Source organism: Saccostrea cucullata, unplaced genomic scaffold (assembly GCF_032062105.1).
Source record: "Saccostrea cucullata isolate Sc308-1 unplaced genomic scaffold, CSIRO_AGI_Scuc_v1 ctg9615, whole genome shotgun sequence".
Taxonomy (NCBI): domain Eukaryota; kingdom Metazoa; phylum Mollusca; class Bivalvia; order Ostreida; family Ostreidae; genus Saccostrea; species Saccostrea cuccullata.
In genome coordinates, this window is record NW_026924939.1 from 1 (window position 1) to 20,698 (window position 20,698).

Genomic DNA, 20,698 nt, shown 5'->3' on the forward strand with positions numbered 1-20,698 from the left:
TCCCTCAGATTACACAATCCGTTGTCTCGGATTGTAATTCATTTCTCAGTTTAAAAAATTTCCCCTCGGAATGTAAATTTACATTAACTTTTTTAGTACATATCGGTTATTGCAGTAGGGGTTTAATGAAAAGAATATGGATTAGTTTATATCCTACTTTTTATTACATAGACAGTGTAAATTCAGTCAAAAATGAGAAAATTACATGAACATTTTTCAAATCCATATGCTATTACTGATATTTGTACAAAAAAGTCTTAGATTTCTGTGTTACATGTATATTTGAATCATTGAAATTAAGCCCTAGTAAAAGTAAACATGGGCCCTGTGTAATTATTTTTCCTAAAATATATATACTTGACTTAAAAATACTTAAAAATCGGAACGACCGGTTGCTGAATCAAAATACATAAAACGCATTAATTGATACAAAGGATTGGATTTTCCAAGCCTTTATACATGTACTCGGATATATGTATATATGTATATGTAATGAAATTTGAGAAAATGGTTTATCAAAATTATTAGAATGATATGTTGATTTGTGGGATCGGATTGTGTAATTCGAGATCTCAAATTACAAATAGAAATCTTAAATTATTGATCTGTGAAAACGAATTATGTAATTCGAGATCCCGAATTAAAAATCGAGGGAACGAATTAGTAAATTGTGGCGAAGAAATATATGTAATTCGCGATATCTCGAATGATAAATCGAGGGTACGAATTGATAATCCGTGGGAACGGATTGTGTAATTCGAGATCTCGAATTAATTTGTACTTTTTTGAAAAATTGACGTGTCCCTTCATGACTTTCGTATTCTATGTAGGAGTACCATATTCTGCATACTTTAGTATTTTATAAAAACTCTTAATTTTTTATCTGACTTTAATACCTGAAATATAATCCATACCCAATTACAGTTGAACTTCGGTATCTCGAACTCCGATATCTCGAATACCATGGATATGTCGAAGTGATGTTAAAGTCCCAACCACATATTCTTTAAGTATTTGACCCTCGATATCTCGAATCCTCGGAATCTCGAAGTTTTTTCTCAGTCCCATCAGGTTCGAGATAACGAAGTTTGTATACATATTGAATATCTTCTTGTATATACTTTTTCATACTGTATGTAGTTCCATATTCCAAGGCTCATTCCTTTAATCTCTTTATGTATGGATTTTACCAAAAGAAATAATTATTTGCATTAAATTGTCAATCATCTGTTATCCAAAAGGATCTTAAAACTATAAAAAGACATTGATTGTAATAAGCAATCATCTAAGAACGGGAAAATATGTTGGAAAAATATATATTCGTTATAGTCACAAAGTTTAATCTATGTATGAAGGGTTTGATGGAATGAGTTATAAAATATTTGAATCGCATAAAGCATGATGAGGTATATACATGTATATTAGGGTATATTCAATGTTTTATAGTTAGATTTAATGTATTTCAGAAGTTGTCGAAGTGAAACACATTTTTTTCCTCAATATTTTCAATATTGCGAATTGAAGTTTTGAAAAAGATATTGTCTATTTAGTAAAATTATTTTGGGAGTTAAGCCAGATATCGCTTGACACAGAAATTAACACTGCTGAAGGCAAAACCTCTTTCTGTATGTTCATTCAGTAGAATTCTAAGGTCTAGTTTATCTAGTGGACATCACATAATTTATATTCATTACGACAAAAAAATTAATAAAAATGAAATAGACCTCTGTTGAATTGTACTCTTGTATTCTTCATGTCGCAATGTGAAAAGTTTCTTTATTCGATACTAGCATCTTACTCATAGCTAGCGCGGCAACAATTTTCTTCGGTATTTGAGGCTCTCCACAGAAGTCAAACAGAGTAATAAAGTATTCGGCAAAAGTCAGGCAGATGATGGCCATGGAGGACGGGGTGAGTACAATGATCTTGGTCCAAGCGAACAGGTAAGCCACAACTCTCCCCATGGCTTCCATCATGTACGGGTATTCCCCGCCTGACTTTGTAATCAAAGTTCCAAGCTCAGCATAAGAGAGCGAACCTAAATTTTAATAAACAGTTTTCTTAATATTAGAGCAACATTTAATGACACAAATTTTTCAAGAGTATAATGAAAAAAATATCCTGCTAACTTTTTTTTATTTCATTTTAAACAAAATTAGTTGAATCATCTACACATGTGATAATGATGTATTCTTCTGTTTTTCCCGAAATATTAAAAAAGAACATTCCAAATACAGCAAACTAATCTTTTATGTGTAGTTCGATAACAAGTTGTGAAAAATAAATGTCTGCAGTCTAATATATGACAGAAATTATTTCTTCATTTTAAAAAATTGCTTATCATTAATTACACGTGCAATTAACAGTCTACTAATTGGTATTTCCTTTCAGTGCTTGCAAAAAAATATTCACTTCTACATATTCAGCGTATTTGAGATACTAAAGTTTAAGCAGGACCATCTTGAAAACCAGCATACATGTATGTCATCATGAATAAATAAAGTTTTAATCATTATTGAATTATCATTTATATTATAGTATTGGTGAACATTGTACGCTTTGCAAAAGCACGAGGTTATGTTGCAAGAGCATTTTATACAGCTAAGGGTGCCCAAATTTACAAATATATTTTATGTTATTTCTTTATTATATATCTAAATTATGTTTCACTTGATTTTTACTTATTTTTGAGTTAAAATACAAAACTAACGAACATTATCCAATTCCGAAATATAAGTGTGCATTTTCATTTCAAATTCTGTACGAATGTATTTGCTGTATAAGTTTATCATTCAGCTTTATTTTGGAAATACACATATCTTTCGGATTGTTAGGGTTATTATAAATATACATTAAAACAAAGAAGCCTCTGTTTCGTTGTATAGCTAAAGTATAGATTCCATTTTGTTCAGATCATGGTGCGAGAACTTTGATGAGACTACGATTATTCTCAAAAACAGATGAGTTACATTTAAAAGAACATTCAAGCACTTTAACGTAGATAAATGAAAACTAGTGCTAATTGTAACGGGGACCGTTACAGATGTTCCCCAAACGCTCCCCAACTCCCTTTTGGTGCCATATTCCCTGTAAGCTTCATTAAATAAGACAAACTCGATGCATTTAAGACTTTAATAACGTTTACCCAGAAGTGTACCAAGTTCATTCAAATTTTGCGTGCGCATGTGAATGCATGTGCGTAATGACCATATCATCTTGTCTACACAATCTATATATTTTAATATACTTAATATTAAAGTATTTAATCCAAAAGTATTAAAAAGATAAGCTCATTCAAGTGTTTTATTTATTTTGCTCTTTTCACGTGCACGCACGTGCATACATGAGCATGGTGACCATACCTTCTTGTAGATGTCCGTTACATCTATCTATGTTCTAAATCCCACCCCGTTTGGTTGAAAACCAAGGGAGTTATAGCTGTTTAAAGTTTCAGCCAATCAGATTGCAGCGCACATACATGCACGTGTATGCATGTGCATGGTGACCATATTTTCTTGTAGTAGTCCAGTATATCTATCTATGTTCCAAATCCCATCCTGTTTGGTTGAAAATCAAGGGAGTTATAGCTATTTAAAGTTTAAGCCAATCAGATTGCAGCGCACGTGCATGCACGTGTTTTCATGGTAATTGCTATATATCATGTTGTAGAATATCCTAATGCATGGCTATTTTCAAAATTTCAAAGGATTTCGTCAAAAAACAAGAAAGATATTGAGACTTTAGTTTCAGCCAATCAGAGCAAAGCGCACGTGCATGCGCGTGAGATCTTGCTAGTTTGACCATGTCATATTGTCTATGCTACTATTATATCCTTATATTATAAGTTTCAAAGCATTTCATCAAAAATTTAAAAAGTTACGCCTATATCAATTAAATCGGTCATTACACATGTTGCACGTGCACGCTCTTGCAAGCACGTGCGCGCAAAATGACCTTCGTTCCGCAAATCTACATAACATGTCTACTGACCCTAAAAACATTTCACCTTAGTCGGATGTATAGTTTACGAGATCATTCCCGGACAAAAAAGTACCCAGGAAGAAGAAGAAAAATAATAATAATAACTAGATACGATCTCGTTGCGAGCAACGAGTGGGTCTTCCGTCCGATTCTTGATAAGATGAGATAAAATTTTGATTGAGATTTTCATTCTAAAATAATGATTTTCCATAATCTGAAAAAAGACATTGAACATTAAAGACTTTTAAAAAATCGACTTTTGGCCCCTCACGGCCCCAAACATTAGAAATCAGCCCATTTTTCTTCATATCATCTGAAAGCTCTCATGATTTTGATGACTTTTTATTCAACAACTATTCAAAGATTCTTTTTCGTTTTTGAGTTATTTGCATAAGAAATATTTAGTGGCCAGCCCTTCAACTCCTTAATGGGGACGTTTGGCGAACGATAAAAGGTTGCATATTGTTTAGAACATGATTTTGAACATCTTTTGTTCAAAATTACTTGTCAAAATATTTCTCACTTTCGAGATATAAAGCATCAAAGATTTAGCATTCTACCCCCCCCCCCCTTTTGGCCCCTTATCATGTAATATACGATATTAAAATCATAATATACAGTTGTAGATTGTTGAGATAAACATTTTTGCTTCAGTAATGTATAACAAAATATTGACTGTTAAAGAGTTATCGAAAAAAAGACTTTTAGTCCCCTTTGACCCCTAATTTGAATGCACAGCCCCTTCCTCTTGATTTCATCTTGAAGCGCTTAGGATTTTGAACACTTTTTGTTCAATAACTATTCAGAGATTTTTTTTCGTTTTCGAGTTATGTGCAAAAGAAATATTTAGGGGCCAACCCTTCAACTCGCTAATGGGGACGTTTAACGAAAAATGAAAGGTTGCATATTGTTCAGAACATGATTTTGAACATCTTTTGTTCAACATTACTTGTCAAAATATTTCTCACTTTCGAGATATAAAGCATCAAAGATTTAGCATTCTGGCCCCTTTTGGCCCCTAATCATGTAATATACGATATTAAAATCATAATATACAGTTGTAGATTGTTGAGATAAACATTTTTGCTTCAGTAATGTATAACAAAATATTGACTGTTAAAGAGTTATCGAAAAAAGACTTTTAGCCCCTTTTGGCCCCTAATTTGAGTGCCCAGCCCCTTTTTCTGGATTTCATCTTGAAGCTCTTAGGATTTTGAACACTTTTTGTTCAACAACTATTCAGAGATTCTTTTTCGTTTTCGAGTTATTTGCAAAAGAAACATTTAGGGGCCAACCCTTCAACTCCCTAATGGGAACGTTTAGCGAAAAATGAAAGGTTGCATTTTGTTCAGAACATGATTTTGAACATCTTTTGTTCAACATTACTTGTCAAAATATTTCTCACTTTCGAGATATAAAGCATCAAAGATTTAGCATTCTGGCCCCTTTTGGCCCCTAATCATGTAATATACGATATTAAAATCATAATATACAGTTGTAGATTGTTGAGATAAACATTTTTGCTTCAGTAATGTATAACAAAATATTGACTGTTAAAGAGTTATCGAAAAAAGACTTTTAGCCCCTTTTGGCCCCTAATTTGAGTGCCCAGCCCCTTTTTCTTGATTTCATCTTGAAGCTCTTAGGATTTTGAACACTTTTTGTTCAACAACTATTCAGAGATTTATTTTCGTTTTCGAGTTATTTGCAAAAGAAATATTTAGGGGCCAACCCTTCAACTCCCTAATGGGGACGTTAAGCGAAAAATGAAAGGTTGCATTTTGTTCAGAACATGATTTTGAACATCTTTTGTTCAATATTACTTGTCAAAATATTTCTCACTTTCGAGATATAAAGCATCAAAGATTTAGCATTCTGGCCCCTTTTGGCCCCTAATCATGTAATATACGATATTAAAATCATAATATACAGTTGTAGATTGTTGAGATAAACATTTTTGCTTCAGTAATGTATAACAAAATATTGACTGTTAAAGAGTTATCGAAAAAAGACTTTTAGCCCCTTTTGGCCCCTAAGTTAAGTGCCCAGCCCCTTTTTCTTGATTTCATCTTGAAGCTCTTAGGATTTTGAACACTTTTTGTTCAACAACTATTCAGAGATTTATTTTCGTTTTCGAGTTATTTGCAAAAGAAATATTTAGGGGCCAACCCTTCAACTCCCTAATGGGGACGTTTAGCGAAAAATGAAAGGTTGCATACTGTTCAGAACATGATTTTGAACATCTTTTGTTCAACATTACTTGTCAAAATATTTCTCACTTTCGAGATATAAAGCATCAAAGATTTAGCATTCTGGCCCCTTTTGGCCCCTAATCATGTGATATACGATATTAAAATTATAATATACAGTTGTAGATTGTTGAGATAAACATTTTTGCTTCAATAATGTATAACAAAATATTGACTGTTAAAGAGTTATCGAAAAAAGACTTTTAGCCCCTTTTGGCCTCTAATGTGATGAGTCAGCACTTTTTTTTTGATATCGTATTAAAGATCTTTACATTCTGCACAAATTTTGTTCACTATGTCTTAACAAAATAATTATACTTTAAAAGATATAATAAAAAATGTCTCGAAAATTCACTCATGATTCGTGTCCTAGATTTTGACCCCTACCGAGCTTCCATATTAGACCTTTCTGAAAAATTTTAAATCCAATGTGCAAATCACAAATGTGTCGTCTATCATCGCTGAAAATATCAGCTCTCTAGCTAATGTCGTTTTTGAGATTACTCATGGACAAGGAGACCCTCTAAAAATCACTGAAAGGGCGATAACTTCCAACCGGAAGTGATTTTTTCAAAATTGAGCCGGGGGTACAAACTTCAGATAGAAACACATAATCCTTGAAAATTTGAACAAAATCGATCGAGCCGTCTTCGAGAAATCTTCTGCACAAAAATTGTAAAGAAAAAAAAAAGAATAATAAAAGTGAAGAAGAAACAATAGAATAATAGAAGGGTCTTCCGTTGGAGACGGAAGACCCTAATAATAATAATAATAATAAGAAACAGAGTAAAAACAATATGTTCCCCAACTTCGTTTGGGGAACATAATAAGAAACAGAGTAAAAACAATATGTTCCCAAACTTCGTTTGGGGAACATAATAAGACAGAAAATTTCAAATTCTCATTTCTCTACCAGGATTTTTACATCGGGCTCGGACTTGGTTTTATTCAGAAAGACAGGACTGGGTTCAGGCAACTACATGTAAGGGTACCACACCGGTAATTGACCAATCAAAATGAACTTAGTCAATTGTAGTGCCATACATATAAGGCCGATTTTCCTTTCTTTTGAGAGTTTTTTTTTTTTTTTTTAATTTCCTTCCAGGCCATTTTGACAACTCTGGTACATGTGCCTAAGAAATTTTATCTACTCTGTAAATAAATAAAGTGTTTAGACAGGAACTATTTTCTCAGGGTATAGGATGCTACTTCCTGGGGTGCTTTTGAGATGTTTATAAAGACATTGAAAACACGTGGATTTGAGGGTAGCCTTATTTGCAGATGCAAAAAAATCAGAAAATGTCGTGTACGTACCCTGGTTTTTTGGTGCCAGCTAATGTGACAGGTATTGTTTAACACCCCTTCATTAATATTTTTTTCATGAATTCAAATACCTGATGTTTTAGGGGAAAGAAACGTGTATTGCTTTTTAATATACCAAAACTCGCTATTTCGGGGGATTGCGTAATTCTAAAAAAAATTCAGATAAATTTCAAAGGTAAAATAAAAGAAGAATGCTTGGTATTAAAATATAAATTCATATCAGTAGAATTGAATGCTATTAATGTCATCTGGAGAAATAGGCTTTATAAGGTTTATATCATATCTTTGTTCGTCTGCACTTAAATTTCAAACACGACAGAATTTGTAATTTATGCCGTAAAAATTCATAAATTCTATATACTTTAGAGACTTACCGTAAAACTTTCAGGAAACTTTCTATGAAGTATTTTCTGCACCTTAAGTGAAATTTTATGTCGATTCGAGGTGTCGATTGATTTTCAGAGAAATTTTCTATCTTGCTATTGATTTTTTTTTTTAAAGGAGAAGGGGGGGGGGGGTTGACTTATTTATTCTTAGCATTTGTTAAAGTCAGATTTGTAAATACATCTACGAACTTGAGCTGGATTGTGACCTTTGGGTCAGGGTCAAAGGTCAAGGTCAAAGGTCAAGGTCATCAAAACATTTCATAAAGAAATATAAAACTAACGGCCATATCAAGTATACTAGTCACTTGAGCATTGCACGCGCGAGCAGGTGCAATGCATGAAAGCCATATCATCGTGACTACACTTTTAATATGTTTCTATTCTTTGAATTTCAAAACGTTTCATAAAAAATTTACGACTATATCAAGTAAATCGGTCATTTAACGCATTGCGCGCGCACACGTGCATGCATCTCCTTGCATTCAAGTTTGATAGTAGCATAATGTAGGAATCCGTCATATCTATTCATATTCTAAATTTCATCCTGTTTTGTTGAGAATCAAAAAAGTTATAGGCATTTAAAGTTTAAGCCAATCAGATCGCAGCACACATGCATGAGCGTGGTTTCTTGAAAATTTTTATATATCATATTTTAGGACGTCTTAAGACATGCTTATGTTTTAAAATTGAAAGTATTTTGTCAAAAAACAAGTAAGATATTGAGATTTTTGTTTCAGCTAATCAGAGCAAAGCGCACGTGCACGCGCGTGCATGCATGTGCATAATGACTATAACTTCTTGTAGGAGTCTATTATGTCTGTCTGTGTTCTAAATCTCATCCTGGTTGGCTGAAAAACAAGGGAGTTATAGCTTTTTAAAGTTTCAGCCAATCAGATTGCATCGCACGTGCATACACGTGTTTTCATGATAATTGCTATATACCATGTTGTAGGATATCGTAATGCATGGCTATGTTCAAAATTTCAAAGGATTTCGTCAAAAAACAAGAAAGATATTGAGACTTTAGTTTTAGCCAATCAGAGCAAAGCGCACGTGCATGCGCGTGAGATCTTGCTATTTTGACCATGTCATCTTGTCTATGCTACTTATATATCCTTACTTTATGAGTTTCAAAGCATTTCATCAAGAAATAGAAAAGTTAAGGCAATATACATTATATTGGCCATTTAACGTGTTGCACGTGCTCGCTCTTGCAAGCACGTGCGCGCAAAATGACCTTGATTCCGCAAATCTACATAACATGCCTACTAACCCTAAAAAGGTTTTACCTACTTCGGGTGAACAGTTTACAAGATCACTCGCGGACAAAAAAGTACCCAGGAAGAAGAAGAAAAATAATAATAATAAGAAACAGAGTAAAAACAATATGTTCCCCAACTTCGTTTGGGGAACATAATAAGGACACTTAATTAACAATATCGGACAGTTTTTGTTCGTGAACAATTAAACAAGAGAAAACTTTGATTGTTAAAGTAAAAAACATGCTCACTCCTCCATGGCACCTAATCCCACCTCTAATGTTTTGGATGTTCGTGTTTGCTATGCTCCTATTTTGCAATGTTTAAAGCTGACATTAACTCTTAAAAGGCATCATTTTTCATCTTCGCACGACTTACTACATTCCTGTACGCCTTTGTTTGCCATATTTCTTCGATTCCGCCATATTAATTTGAATGTTTTTGCTACCTGTACCTGCTATATAAAGATTGGTGCATTTGTTTCACTTGAGTGATTTTCTAGCCTGGCTGTCGACATGTACAAATCTCCGATAGCATAGTTTTTAGAAATCCATAAACTGACCAAATATATAAAACAGGTGGTACATAGATGAAAATGTTGCGTTTTTAAGAATTCTTGTCAGCTTTAATGGACTTATGAGCTCGAATACTGTTTGTAACTGTTTGTTATCTACACATATTTCATTCAAAACTAATACTTCTTGTATAATTGTGCTATAAACTTTGTGTTATCAATATAAAATTGGAATGAATCTTTATTAAAGAAACGATTCGCTGACTGAATTCTCTACCCATCATGTGCAACTCACTGTAAATTCAGTCTTACGAAACCTAGCTAGAATTCAATTAAAGTAACATTACCCATCAGCGATAAAAGTCCTCCTGCTGTCCATACTATTAGACTAAGACCTACAGATCCTGTCTCCTGAAGCACTCCTTTAGGAGAAATGAAAATTCCTGATCCTAAAACGATTCAATTGTTGAGAAATGTGAATGAGGATAACATGCAATCGACCATTTTTAGAATATATATAGAAAAAAGTATCTAGTTTTTGATTAACATCTTTTCAGTGTTACTTTTTCAATATATTAATATATAACTTTTAAATAATTAACTTAGATGCATATTAATGAAAAAGTTCTTGATCATTCTCTCGTCCACTCTTTTTAGCTCACCTGAGCCGAAGGCTCAAGTGAGCTTTTCTGATCACATTTTGTCCGTCGTCCGTCCGTCTGTCCGTCTGTCTGTCCGTCTGTAAACTTTTCACATTTTCGACTTCTTCTCAAGAACCACTGGGCCAATTTTGACCAAACTTGGTACAAAGCATCCTTGGGTAAAGGGAAATTTAAATTGTTAAAATGAAGGGCCAAGTCCCCTCACAAAGGGAGATAATCAAGAAAAGACAAAAATAGGGTGGGGTCATTAAAAAATCTTCTTCTCAAGAACCACTGAGCCAGTAAAGCTGAAACTTAGGTGGAGGCATCCTGGGGTAGTGTAGATTCTAAATTGTTCAAATCATGACCCCCGGGGGAAGGGCGGGGCCACAATGGGGAATCAAAGTTTTATATAGAAATATATAGGAAAAATCTTTGAAAATCTTCTTCTCAAGAACCACTGGGCCAGAAAAGCTGAAACTTATGTGGAAGCATCCTGGTATAGTGTAGATTCTAAATTGTTCAAATCATGACCCCGGGGGAAGGGCGGGGCCACAATGGGGAATCAAAGTTTTCCATAGAAATATATAGGAAAAATCTTTGAAAATCTTCTTCTCAAGAACCACTGGGCCAGAAAAGCTGAAACTTATGTGGAAGCATCCTGGTATAATGTAGATTCTAAATTGTTCAAATAATGACCCCCGGGGGATGGGTGGGGCCACAATGGGGAATCAAAGTTTTATATAGAAATATATAGGAGAGATCTTTGAAAATCTTCTTCTCAAGAACCACTGGGCCAGAAAAGCTGAAACTTATGTGGAAGCATCCTGGTATAGTGTAGATTCTAAATTGTTCAAATCATGACCCCCAGGGGAAGGGCGGGGCCACAATGGGGTATCAAAATTTTACATAGAAATATATAGGAAAAATCTTTGAAAATCATCTTCTCAAGAACCACTGGGCCAGAAAAGCTGAAACTTATGTGGAAGCATCCTGGTATAATGTAGATTCTAAATTGTTCAAATCATGACACCCGGGGGAAGGGCGGGGCCACAATGGGGAATCAAAGTTTTATATAGAAATATATAGGAAAAATCTTTGAAAACCTTCTTCTCAAGAACCACTGGGCCAGAAAAAGTGAAGCTTATGTGGAAGCATTCTGAGGTAGTGTAAATTCTAAATTGTAGGAATCATGACCCCCGGGGGAAGGGCGGGGCCATTATAGGGAATCAAAGTTTTACATAGAAATATATAGGAAAAATCTTTGAAAATCTTCTTCTCAGGAACCACTGGGCCAAAAAAGCTGAAACATATGTGCCCATGGAAGGATCATGGGGTAGTGTAGATTTCAAAATGTCTAAATTATTATCAGTGGGGTAGGGTGGGGATGCATTATGTATAACAAGGGTGAAATCTGGTAAAGAACAGAATGGTCAAAGCTTCTCAGGTGAGCGATGTGGCCCATGGGCCTCTTGTTCTATTTCTCACCCACTTTCCCTCACCTATGATAGTTCCTACGATGATTGAGGTACCACTGATAAGGCCCAGACTCCTTTTAAGCTTGATCGCCTGAACATCTACTTTTACATTCGGACCCTCTTCACTGTTTGTATGTCTTTGTTTAAGTTCCATTCCATCTTTATCTGCAAACAAAAGTTTACCATTTCATTTTAATAAATAATAGAGGTTGGTTGTATTTTATAATAAAAATAATTTGTGATCATCCAATATAATTTTTCAGGGAAGAAATACAAATGGGTCAGAAAAGGTTCGTGGACTATCATTATAAAAACTAAAACCGCAGAGTGTCTTAATGTTCAAACGTTCAAAAAATATTTCATCCTGGAAAACTGGCATAAATTTAAGACCTGGAAATTTTTTGAAGAGGGTTAAGGAAAAATAAATACTGTAAACCAACTTTTATTCGCGACGACTTTATTTCGCGATTTACCAGCGGTAAACTAGTTCGCGACGATTAGTTTTCGCGATAAGGCCTATTTAGGTTCGCTTGTTAACTAATAGACACATAGACTATAATGACCGGTAATGACCGCGAGAAATATTCGCGATAACGAGGTTCTCGCGAAGTTCGCGAAAATTTCTCGCACGCGAATAAAAATTGGTTTACAGTACATCCAGAGTATATCCGGGCATCCTATGTATATCTCCATTTACAATATAATGCATTAAAATAAGATGTTAATTTTACAGTAAAGTCATATGAACAGTACAGGGTTCGTTTTTTTTTTAACTCCAGGAAATTCATCAAGTTGATAGGGCATGAAGGTCGAGAAATAATGAAGTTTAAGGTCATCATAGTGCATATGGTGACAACACCGGGTGAGCAAATATTGTCTTTTTATGATAAATATACAAATTATATACATATCAAGCCAACATTTTTATCACGTAAACGTCTGTTGGTTTATGTTCCTAATAAATATAGTAAGCATCGATTACACAGTACTGATTTACTGCATCAGTTCAAGATCTTTTTGTTAACAGTGTTATATGCATCAAGTCCGATCTCTTTGGAGCATATTACACAGAATGCGCAATTACACATGCGGAGTTTACATATATCTCAGTTGATTCGATACGCAAGAGCATGCTCTATGTATGAACAATTACTAAAACGAGGTAAATTATTGACAAACACGTTGATGAAACAAGAATATCAGCAGTCTCGTTTAAAGTCTTCATTTCGAAAGTTTTAAGGTCGATACAATGACCGTGTCAGCAAAAACATTTTATCATTGAGTCAAATGCTGACTGACGTTTTTCATACTAATTGTTAGTCCATTATTTAAACATTGAATTGACGACGGATTTTCCTGTTATTTCTCGATCATGACAAGGAGCACACGGCGGGTGGGACCGGTCAGCAGGGGATGCTAACTCCTCCATAGCACCTGATCCCACATCTGATGTTTCGGAGGTCCGTTTTTGCTCTGCTCCTATTGTGTATTGTTTTATGGATTTTAAATCTTGAATACTGTTTGTTATCTTCATATGTTTCATCCAGAAGTCATCAATAACTTCGAACTCAAACGTATTGTTTAACAATTTTTAACATTCTTTCTTCATTCAGTATCAACAAGTATTGCAAGTGGTTACATTTAAAAGGAATATAAAAATTTACAGAATTGTAATATTTTACAACAGGCAAATGTGACATGATAACAAGCAAATTGTTTTCAGTACGAAACTCAAGTTCCCCACTTCTTTAGTTTGACACACACTATTGGAATTCATGCTGAAGGGCTGATTTGAAAAGCAAAAGCTCGATAATACGAGGGTTGATCAAAAAGTTCGCGTACTATCTCTATATTTACAAAACTGCAATTAAGATCAGAATGAAATTTGGCACCCATAGAGGCATACACATGTTTTTTAAATAAAATATGTAATGGAACGTTTTGTCCCGTGTTTGTGACGTCTTAATGTGAAATGACGTCATAAGGTAGATCACTTGTGACAAAAAATGGTTGACTCAGTCGTATTCGAGAAACGAACGGCTGTAAAGTTAACTGTATATCTTAGAAATTCATTAGTAGAAGTTTATAATAATTTGTACACGGTTTATGAAGACACAAGACTTTCCATAAGTTTTGTCATTAATTGGATTGATTGTTTAAGTGAAGGAAGGGAGATGTTTAAAAAATGATGTTTGTTCTGTTGCCCGGTGAAAGCAAACTGGGAAAGAGACGTGTCCTTTGTTAAGCAATTTGATTTGAAAGATCGCAAACTTACTGTTAGAAAAATAGATGAATATCTTTACAATAATGTAATTCCATGTATCAAATCCCTAAAATATCGTTTACTTTAGACTTTAAACATATCAGATATGATAAAGTGAAGGCACCCATACTTTATCCACATGAAATAAACGACGATCAAAAGACAGAGGAATAGGCTTTTGATGGTCACCATGCTCATTCTGTAAAAGGATATCATTATCCACCCACACTATTGCAGAGATTAGGCCGTTTTTGGCAAATGTACCATTTTTGTTGCAAAAAAAAACTTGCATGGTAAGAAATATAGGAGTCGGGAAAATCTTTAAGCTTCTGTTAAAAAACGCTATGGAGCATGGCACGTGATCGCCTATATCACGTGATCCGCACATGGGCAGAATGATTGCAGATGCGCATTAAAACAGGAGAGGACTACTTTGAAACATTTTCAATACTGAAACCCCATATCATTTCTTTTACGGAAGTTATTCAATCAGTTCGCGAACTTTTTGATCACCCCTCGTACAGTTATTTTGTCTACGTCAATTGTAATCTTTTTTAAGGAAATCTCAGCTCAAAACTGATTTACCAGGTAAAAAAGCCTAGGTAAGGCTCGATTACAACATATGTCAACGTGATTTCAAATAAAAGAAATCGAAAGGGAACATTCTTTTTTAATTTGTCCGTTTTTCACACTGTTTTTTTTTTAAGTGATCTTCAGACAAAATTACCTTTGAGAATGCCTAATTCAGATTGCGTTCCGGTTTCAGATAAAAGTCTGTAAATGAATATAAAGCTTTTTCCCATAAATGGACTGTTTGAGTCACGGAAATGAATTACAGACTTCAGAATGAGTGCTTGATAGTTGCATAATATATATTTATTGAACAAATTCTCAGTGTTCTGATAACAAAACGAGAGTGTTCAAAGGAACGCATGTGTCGCCTGCTTCTAGCTTCTTTAAAGATGTAACTAAATCTAAGAGTGTCAGCTATCTATATGCTACTATCATAAACAGTATTTCATGCTAAAAAATCTAGCATGATAGTTCATAAATACACACACACACAAAAAAACACATCCACATAGTATAAGACTGCGATAGAGTTTGTCAATTGAAAAAATATGATTCCCAACCCTCAAATGAATATTAAGTTGAAATCATTTATCAACAGATATTCTTATTTTAGGATTATTATGCCAAACTTCGGCACTTTGAAAAACTTTGGTGAAAACTTTGACACTTTGAAAAACTTTGGCGAAAACTTTTACAATTTGAAAAACTTTGGCGAAAAATTTGACACTTTGAAAAACTTCGGCGAAAACTTTGACACTTTGATTTACTAAAGTTAACTATAGTAAACTATAGTTAACTATAGTTAACTATAGTTTACTATAGTTAACTATAGTAAACTATAGTTAGCTATATATTTTTAAGCGGTTAGCTTCGCTAGCCGCTTTATGGCATGTGTCCGATTTTTATCGACACCGGAAACTTCCATAAGGCGCTACCTATCGACAACGGAAACTTCAACAAAGCCTCTACCTAGTACCTATGATTTGTTTCTAACACATATAACATATGTTAAATAAAATCAAGACTATCAAAACAACATAATCTTTCGGTTTTTTAATGTTTTTCTGATTTTGTTTGTCAATGAAATAAATTTATAATTGTTGTATTAAAAAAGGTTTATGTATAGGAGCATTTGGTACCGAGATTAAATTTCCGTGACGTCAGCTGATGGCGATCGGGCCCTGTGACGAAATTCGAAGTCAGCATGAAGTTTAGCTGATAACATTATCAACGCGTTAGATTAAACTTTAGGAAGAAATGTATAGCGAGAAATATCATATTTGAACCCAATGCTACACGAAAACCAGTAGGCATTTCCGATTTATGTGTTAAATTGAAGCCTGAATCGAACAGGTGGTCAAAATGGCGTTGGACACCTTGTGTATTTATATATAGAGGGGGTAGAATGTTTCGATATTTGGCTAATTTAGAGACTTACTGATAAAAATTCAGGTGCCTGTGATTAATTATAAGGCACCCCTCATGAACAATAAATATTTGACCGATATATGCTACTGGGCAAAGGGAGGACGGGTTAATTACTGGCTAAAGGGGTTGAAGGTTATTACCGACTGCAAAACATCGGAGAATCCCTCGATCGAGTTTCATTTTCCAAAATATTAAGGCATCCCTTTAATTAACTTAAGTAATACTAGTACACGAAGAAAGCCTTTATATAGAAATACTGAATACATCTGTAAGTTGTACAGTTATGGATTACTTCAATAATGAACGTTCGTTTTCTTCTCCTTTTTTTTCTCAATTGAAATTATTTAAAAGATGATAAAAGCTTTGTTTCCAGGGATAAATTCTGTACTCAGTCTAATTATTACAAACTATTTTAAACGATCACATTTTTATTTAAAAAAAAAATAATGGGAGCCTGAAAATACTAAAATTAATTTTAAAAAATTGGCGAAAAAAATTTAATCTGCATTCGATCCTTTTCTAAAAATCAGCCGATATAAAATATGCACAGAAAAAAGAGGCATGAAAAATCTTGACGATAAGCACAAATTGAAAATTATGTCTAATAAATGATTATTTTGAAAGTTTGCTAAATTCCTATGCAAGGTATAAGTTGTAAAAATACTTTTTAAATTTGAATTTGTTCATTATCATTTTGAGCCTTTGAGAAGAAATAAAAATTAAAATACAGATGCTTACAGACATATTGAGAGAAATTACTTGTTTTTAGCAAAAAAAAAACAACAAAAAACAATGTATTGCTTATGCGACATATTGAAGAAAGTGACAATGATACCTAGGTAATTCTTGCAATGGACAATTTAATTGTTTGTTATACACTGACTTTTAGTGAACCTTTGAATTTTTGAAATACTAGTATTGATGGATTAAACAACAACTTTCCTTTTCACACGTTTTTTTTTTTTTTTTTTTTTTTAAAACAATATTTCATGAAAAATATTTTTCCCAAAAACTCAGTATATGTTCGTTTATCATATCTGCAAGTCTTTTTTTTAAAAATTGTCATTTCCCTTTTCTTATTCAACATTTAATTGTATGAAAAGTCAGTAATGTATACATTTCTTAAAACTTTATTATCTTGTTTTCTTGTCTTTCTTCCTGTGAGAGAAATAGTTCATAATATTAATAAACAGATGTACTCAGTATCTGTATCAAAATACAGAATGAACGTATGGGTTTAAAAAAAAAAACAGATCCTTTAAAGTTCCGGTGCCTAGGAAAAGTAAGAATCCCCAATGACAGGTCACACCTGCTGACCCGCAGTGAGCCTACGAAACTGAAGCTCTCTGAAATTAATTAATTCTCTGCTCGTCCATCCACTTTTCTCAGACTAGCCAGCTAAAGATCTATGTACAGCACTCCACATCAATTAATCTAAAGAATTTGAATTATCATTTTATTTTCTTTTTGAGTTGTTTGCTATAGTAGCCTTTACAGTTACCTAATTTCAGAATCAATAGAGCCAATTAAATTTGCAACATCAACATAATTTTTTTTTCGTTCTGAGCACTTTTGGAGCCCCCAAATGGAGACAAATTTGGGAAAATTTTTTGAAATTGAACTTCCTGTCTTTCAAACTGAAAATCTCAGGTTGATATTTTGAAACAAACATTTGAGACATCAGTCTGGGATCTTATTGGTTATACCATTTAGTTAAGTATACAAAAATTCAGTGTGTCTGCTTCTTCGCTGATGACCTGGAAAAAGATATGCATGCCTACTTTAATATCATCATTCAATGCATTTTTTGTTATTGTACACTGTACATATTCGATGAAAGCATGCTAACCGCTTTTCAGTACTTTCAGTACTTTGATTTTTGTAAGGAACGGTCCGGCAAATAGTTCTCTCCTACATGAAAATGGGAGAGGATCGTACACTTTGGCCGTGGTTTGCGACGATGGCGTTACCAGGGTTTTTTAAAAAAAAATATCAATTAATGAAAATTCTTGTAAAATTCAAAGAAAAGTATACGAAAATTATATTTTAGATGTTTTGTTTATCCAAGCTTTTTAAAAAGAATTAAAGCATATAAAACTTTAAAAGGTAGCACACAATTCCTTTCAGTATTGGAACTCTTCAACTCCAGGGGAAAAGACAATTAATTCAAACTACGTTACAAATGTTTTAATAACGATACGTTTTTCAAAGTCTTCAAACCAACTGTCACTCTACACGATCCATTGTGGGATCCCGATGACCCGATCCCGATGTATTTTCATAATAATTTAAAAAAATATAGTTTTTGTGGTTACTGAATATTATACAGTTTCAAAGAACAGTATTATGAGCTCATAAACATGTATAAATGTTAATTATCAACACCCACTCAAAATTAAAAGTTTTAAGTTAAGTTAAATTGTCCGGGGTATTCTTTGTAAAGAAGGCCAAAGATGAGGCCAAGTGAATTGTTTATAATGTTTTATGACAATCAGTGAATTTTTAATAGCATAGAATACCTCGTTAAATGTCAATAATATGCATATGTATATTGGCACCTTTAACTTTCTAGTTAAGTAGGTAAAAGGACAAGGTCAAGGGTCATGAAGTGGAAACCCAGGCAATTTCAAATGCTATACTGCCTAGCAATAAATGTGAAAAAGTCCAATCTTAAGAGTTCTTGAAATACAAGGTGTGACAGATGGACAGACAGACAGCTAGACAGACTGACAGACCCCGGGGAAAAGACCCCTTAGTGCCGCTCTGCTCCGTAGGCGGCACAACAATACTTTTTATATGCCCTTGACAATCTTTATTTGCTGTCTCCTCCCTGAGTACTTAAATGACATAGATACATGTATACATTATGTCTTGCATTTAAAAAATCTCCCCAAAAATCTAAACATTTCCTCTACCTGTAGTTCTACATTTAAATCTTAACAAGAACGAAATAAATATAAAATAAAATAAAATAAAATGAATAAACCAAAAAGTATAGCTGTCTGTTGTACAGTGTATTTGTAGAATTATTATGATTAATACGATAAAAAATACAGACCCGTTCTCTCGCTTCGCTCTCGCATGAAATGCATATTCAGATTTTCTCTAATTAAAAGATTTAACTAAAGAAAAACATGCAAGGCGCTATAAAAAAAGGTGTTTAAAATTTAAAAACGCAAGAAAATTTATGTAAGGTCAACTCGAACAACGACTTTAAAAACTAAACTTACCATCTGAGCTATTCTGATTTACATATGTACTATTTTTAACTATCACCCGGTAGTCATAGAGATATTTTTTGCATTTTTTCGTGAACCTTGAGCCTAGGGCGGGTATGTTCCCATCATTTTTAAAATAATTATATGAAAGTATCATAATCTTATTTGGGACATATTTGTCCTGAAGTACTTTTGGAAAAAAAAAAAGAACAAACAAAATTTGTTGTTTTCCCCCTGGAAATGCCGTTTTTGTAATCTATGAAGGATAGTGCAAATAATAAATATAAGGGTTCAAGATGCAAATTTTAAAATTTTAGACATATATACAAAAGAGAATAATCAGTGGATGTTATTTCGACATGTTACTTTTCCTGAAAATCATTCTATCCTATATGACTTTTTCATGAGTCTTGATAAGGCATCATTCTGGACTCTCAGTACCTGGATTAATTGACCCCTGATATTATTACAATATTTAGTGCTGGTAAAATCTAGTGAGCAGGTCAAGGATCGCGTCAATAGCCAAACTAATAAAACCAGTCAAGTGTTACTGGATGTTGAAATAAACACGACGGGAACCCTAAATAAACTATGGTGGGTATCGGTTAAAAAGCCACCAATTTTGGGGATTAAACTGGTATAAAGCTGTATTTTGGGGGGAAAAAAATGCCTGCTTTGTAGTAGGTCCGGGGATTATACATACACACGTACATGTAGTAGGTACATGAATTCACATTATAATATTGTGTATAGAAACAAGCAAAATCTTATCTTGTTATCTGACCTATAAATAAAAAATGCAAGTTCTTTGTTTAAATTTATGATAAGTACTGTTTAAACAACTTTCAGAGCCGACAAAACATATACATGGGTCTTCTATCAAGGACATTGCTTTTCAGATGTGTTGTAAATATATATCCGTATCCTTTTACATTGATTTATTTCTTGATTTCAAAATTCATCATAAGTAATATATTATGTGTTTTTCTTTTTTTTTTTAATTTTACATGGGTATCAATTACCAATTCTACAAGAATGTTTCAAACCCCTGTCAATTAACCAATTAACAAATTCATATTATGTTTCTTTAGACAAAAATGACAACGATCATTCTATCGGTATTCCAACGATGCATAAAAGTTAACGCAACGCATAATCTTACTGCAAATACTTACCAAAAACGCTGGGTTTTCCATTTCCGACAATTTCCCAGTGTATGGAAGTGCCTAACAATTGTATACCAATAAATAATCAGTTGGTTTTGACATAAGTGCTCCTTGCAGGTCCCACAGATAAATAAGTCTAGAGTAATAAAGTTGAATTGGAAGATACGTCGGAAGAAAACACTCCACTTGAAAGGTTTCGGTTGACTGATTTTCGAATAA

General features: G+C 33.5%; 1 protein-coding gene across 1 annotated transcript; it reads right to left on the bottom strand.

Annotated features, from left to right (window-relative positions):
* Window positions 1-1,729: 1,729 nt before the first annotated feature.
* LOC134267662 (b(0,+)-type amino acid transporter 1-like) lies at window positions 1,730-11,998 on the bottom strand. Its single transcript, XM_062749871.1, has 3 exons — window positions 11,856-11,998; window positions 10,060-10,161; window positions 1,730-2,038 (listed from the first exon to the last, which is right to left on the bottom strand). Exons 1-3 carry the CDS (start codon window positions 11,983-11,985, stop codon window positions 1,752-1,754), a joined length of 519 nt encoding a protein of 172 aa, XP_062605855.1. The 5' UTR covers window positions 11,986-11,998; the 3' UTR covers window positions 1,730-1,751.
* Between the last annotated feature and the right edge of the window lie 8,700 nt (window positions 11,999-20,698).

Excerpts from the sequence above, each read along its gene's own strand:
- LOC134267662 (XM_062749871.1), bottom strand. The coding sequence starts at position 11,985 with ATGGAACTTAAACAAAGACATACAAACAGTGAAGAGGGTCCGAATGTA. Across the intron at positions 10,162-11,855 it reads CATCGTAGGAACTATCATAG|GATCAGGAATTTTCATTTCT; the intron begins GTGAGGGAAAGT and ends GAATCGTTTTAG. Across the intron at positions 2,039-10,059 it reads AGGACTTTTATCGCTGATGG|GTTCGCTCTCTTATGCTGAG; the intron begins GTAATGTTACTT and ends ATTAAAATTTAG.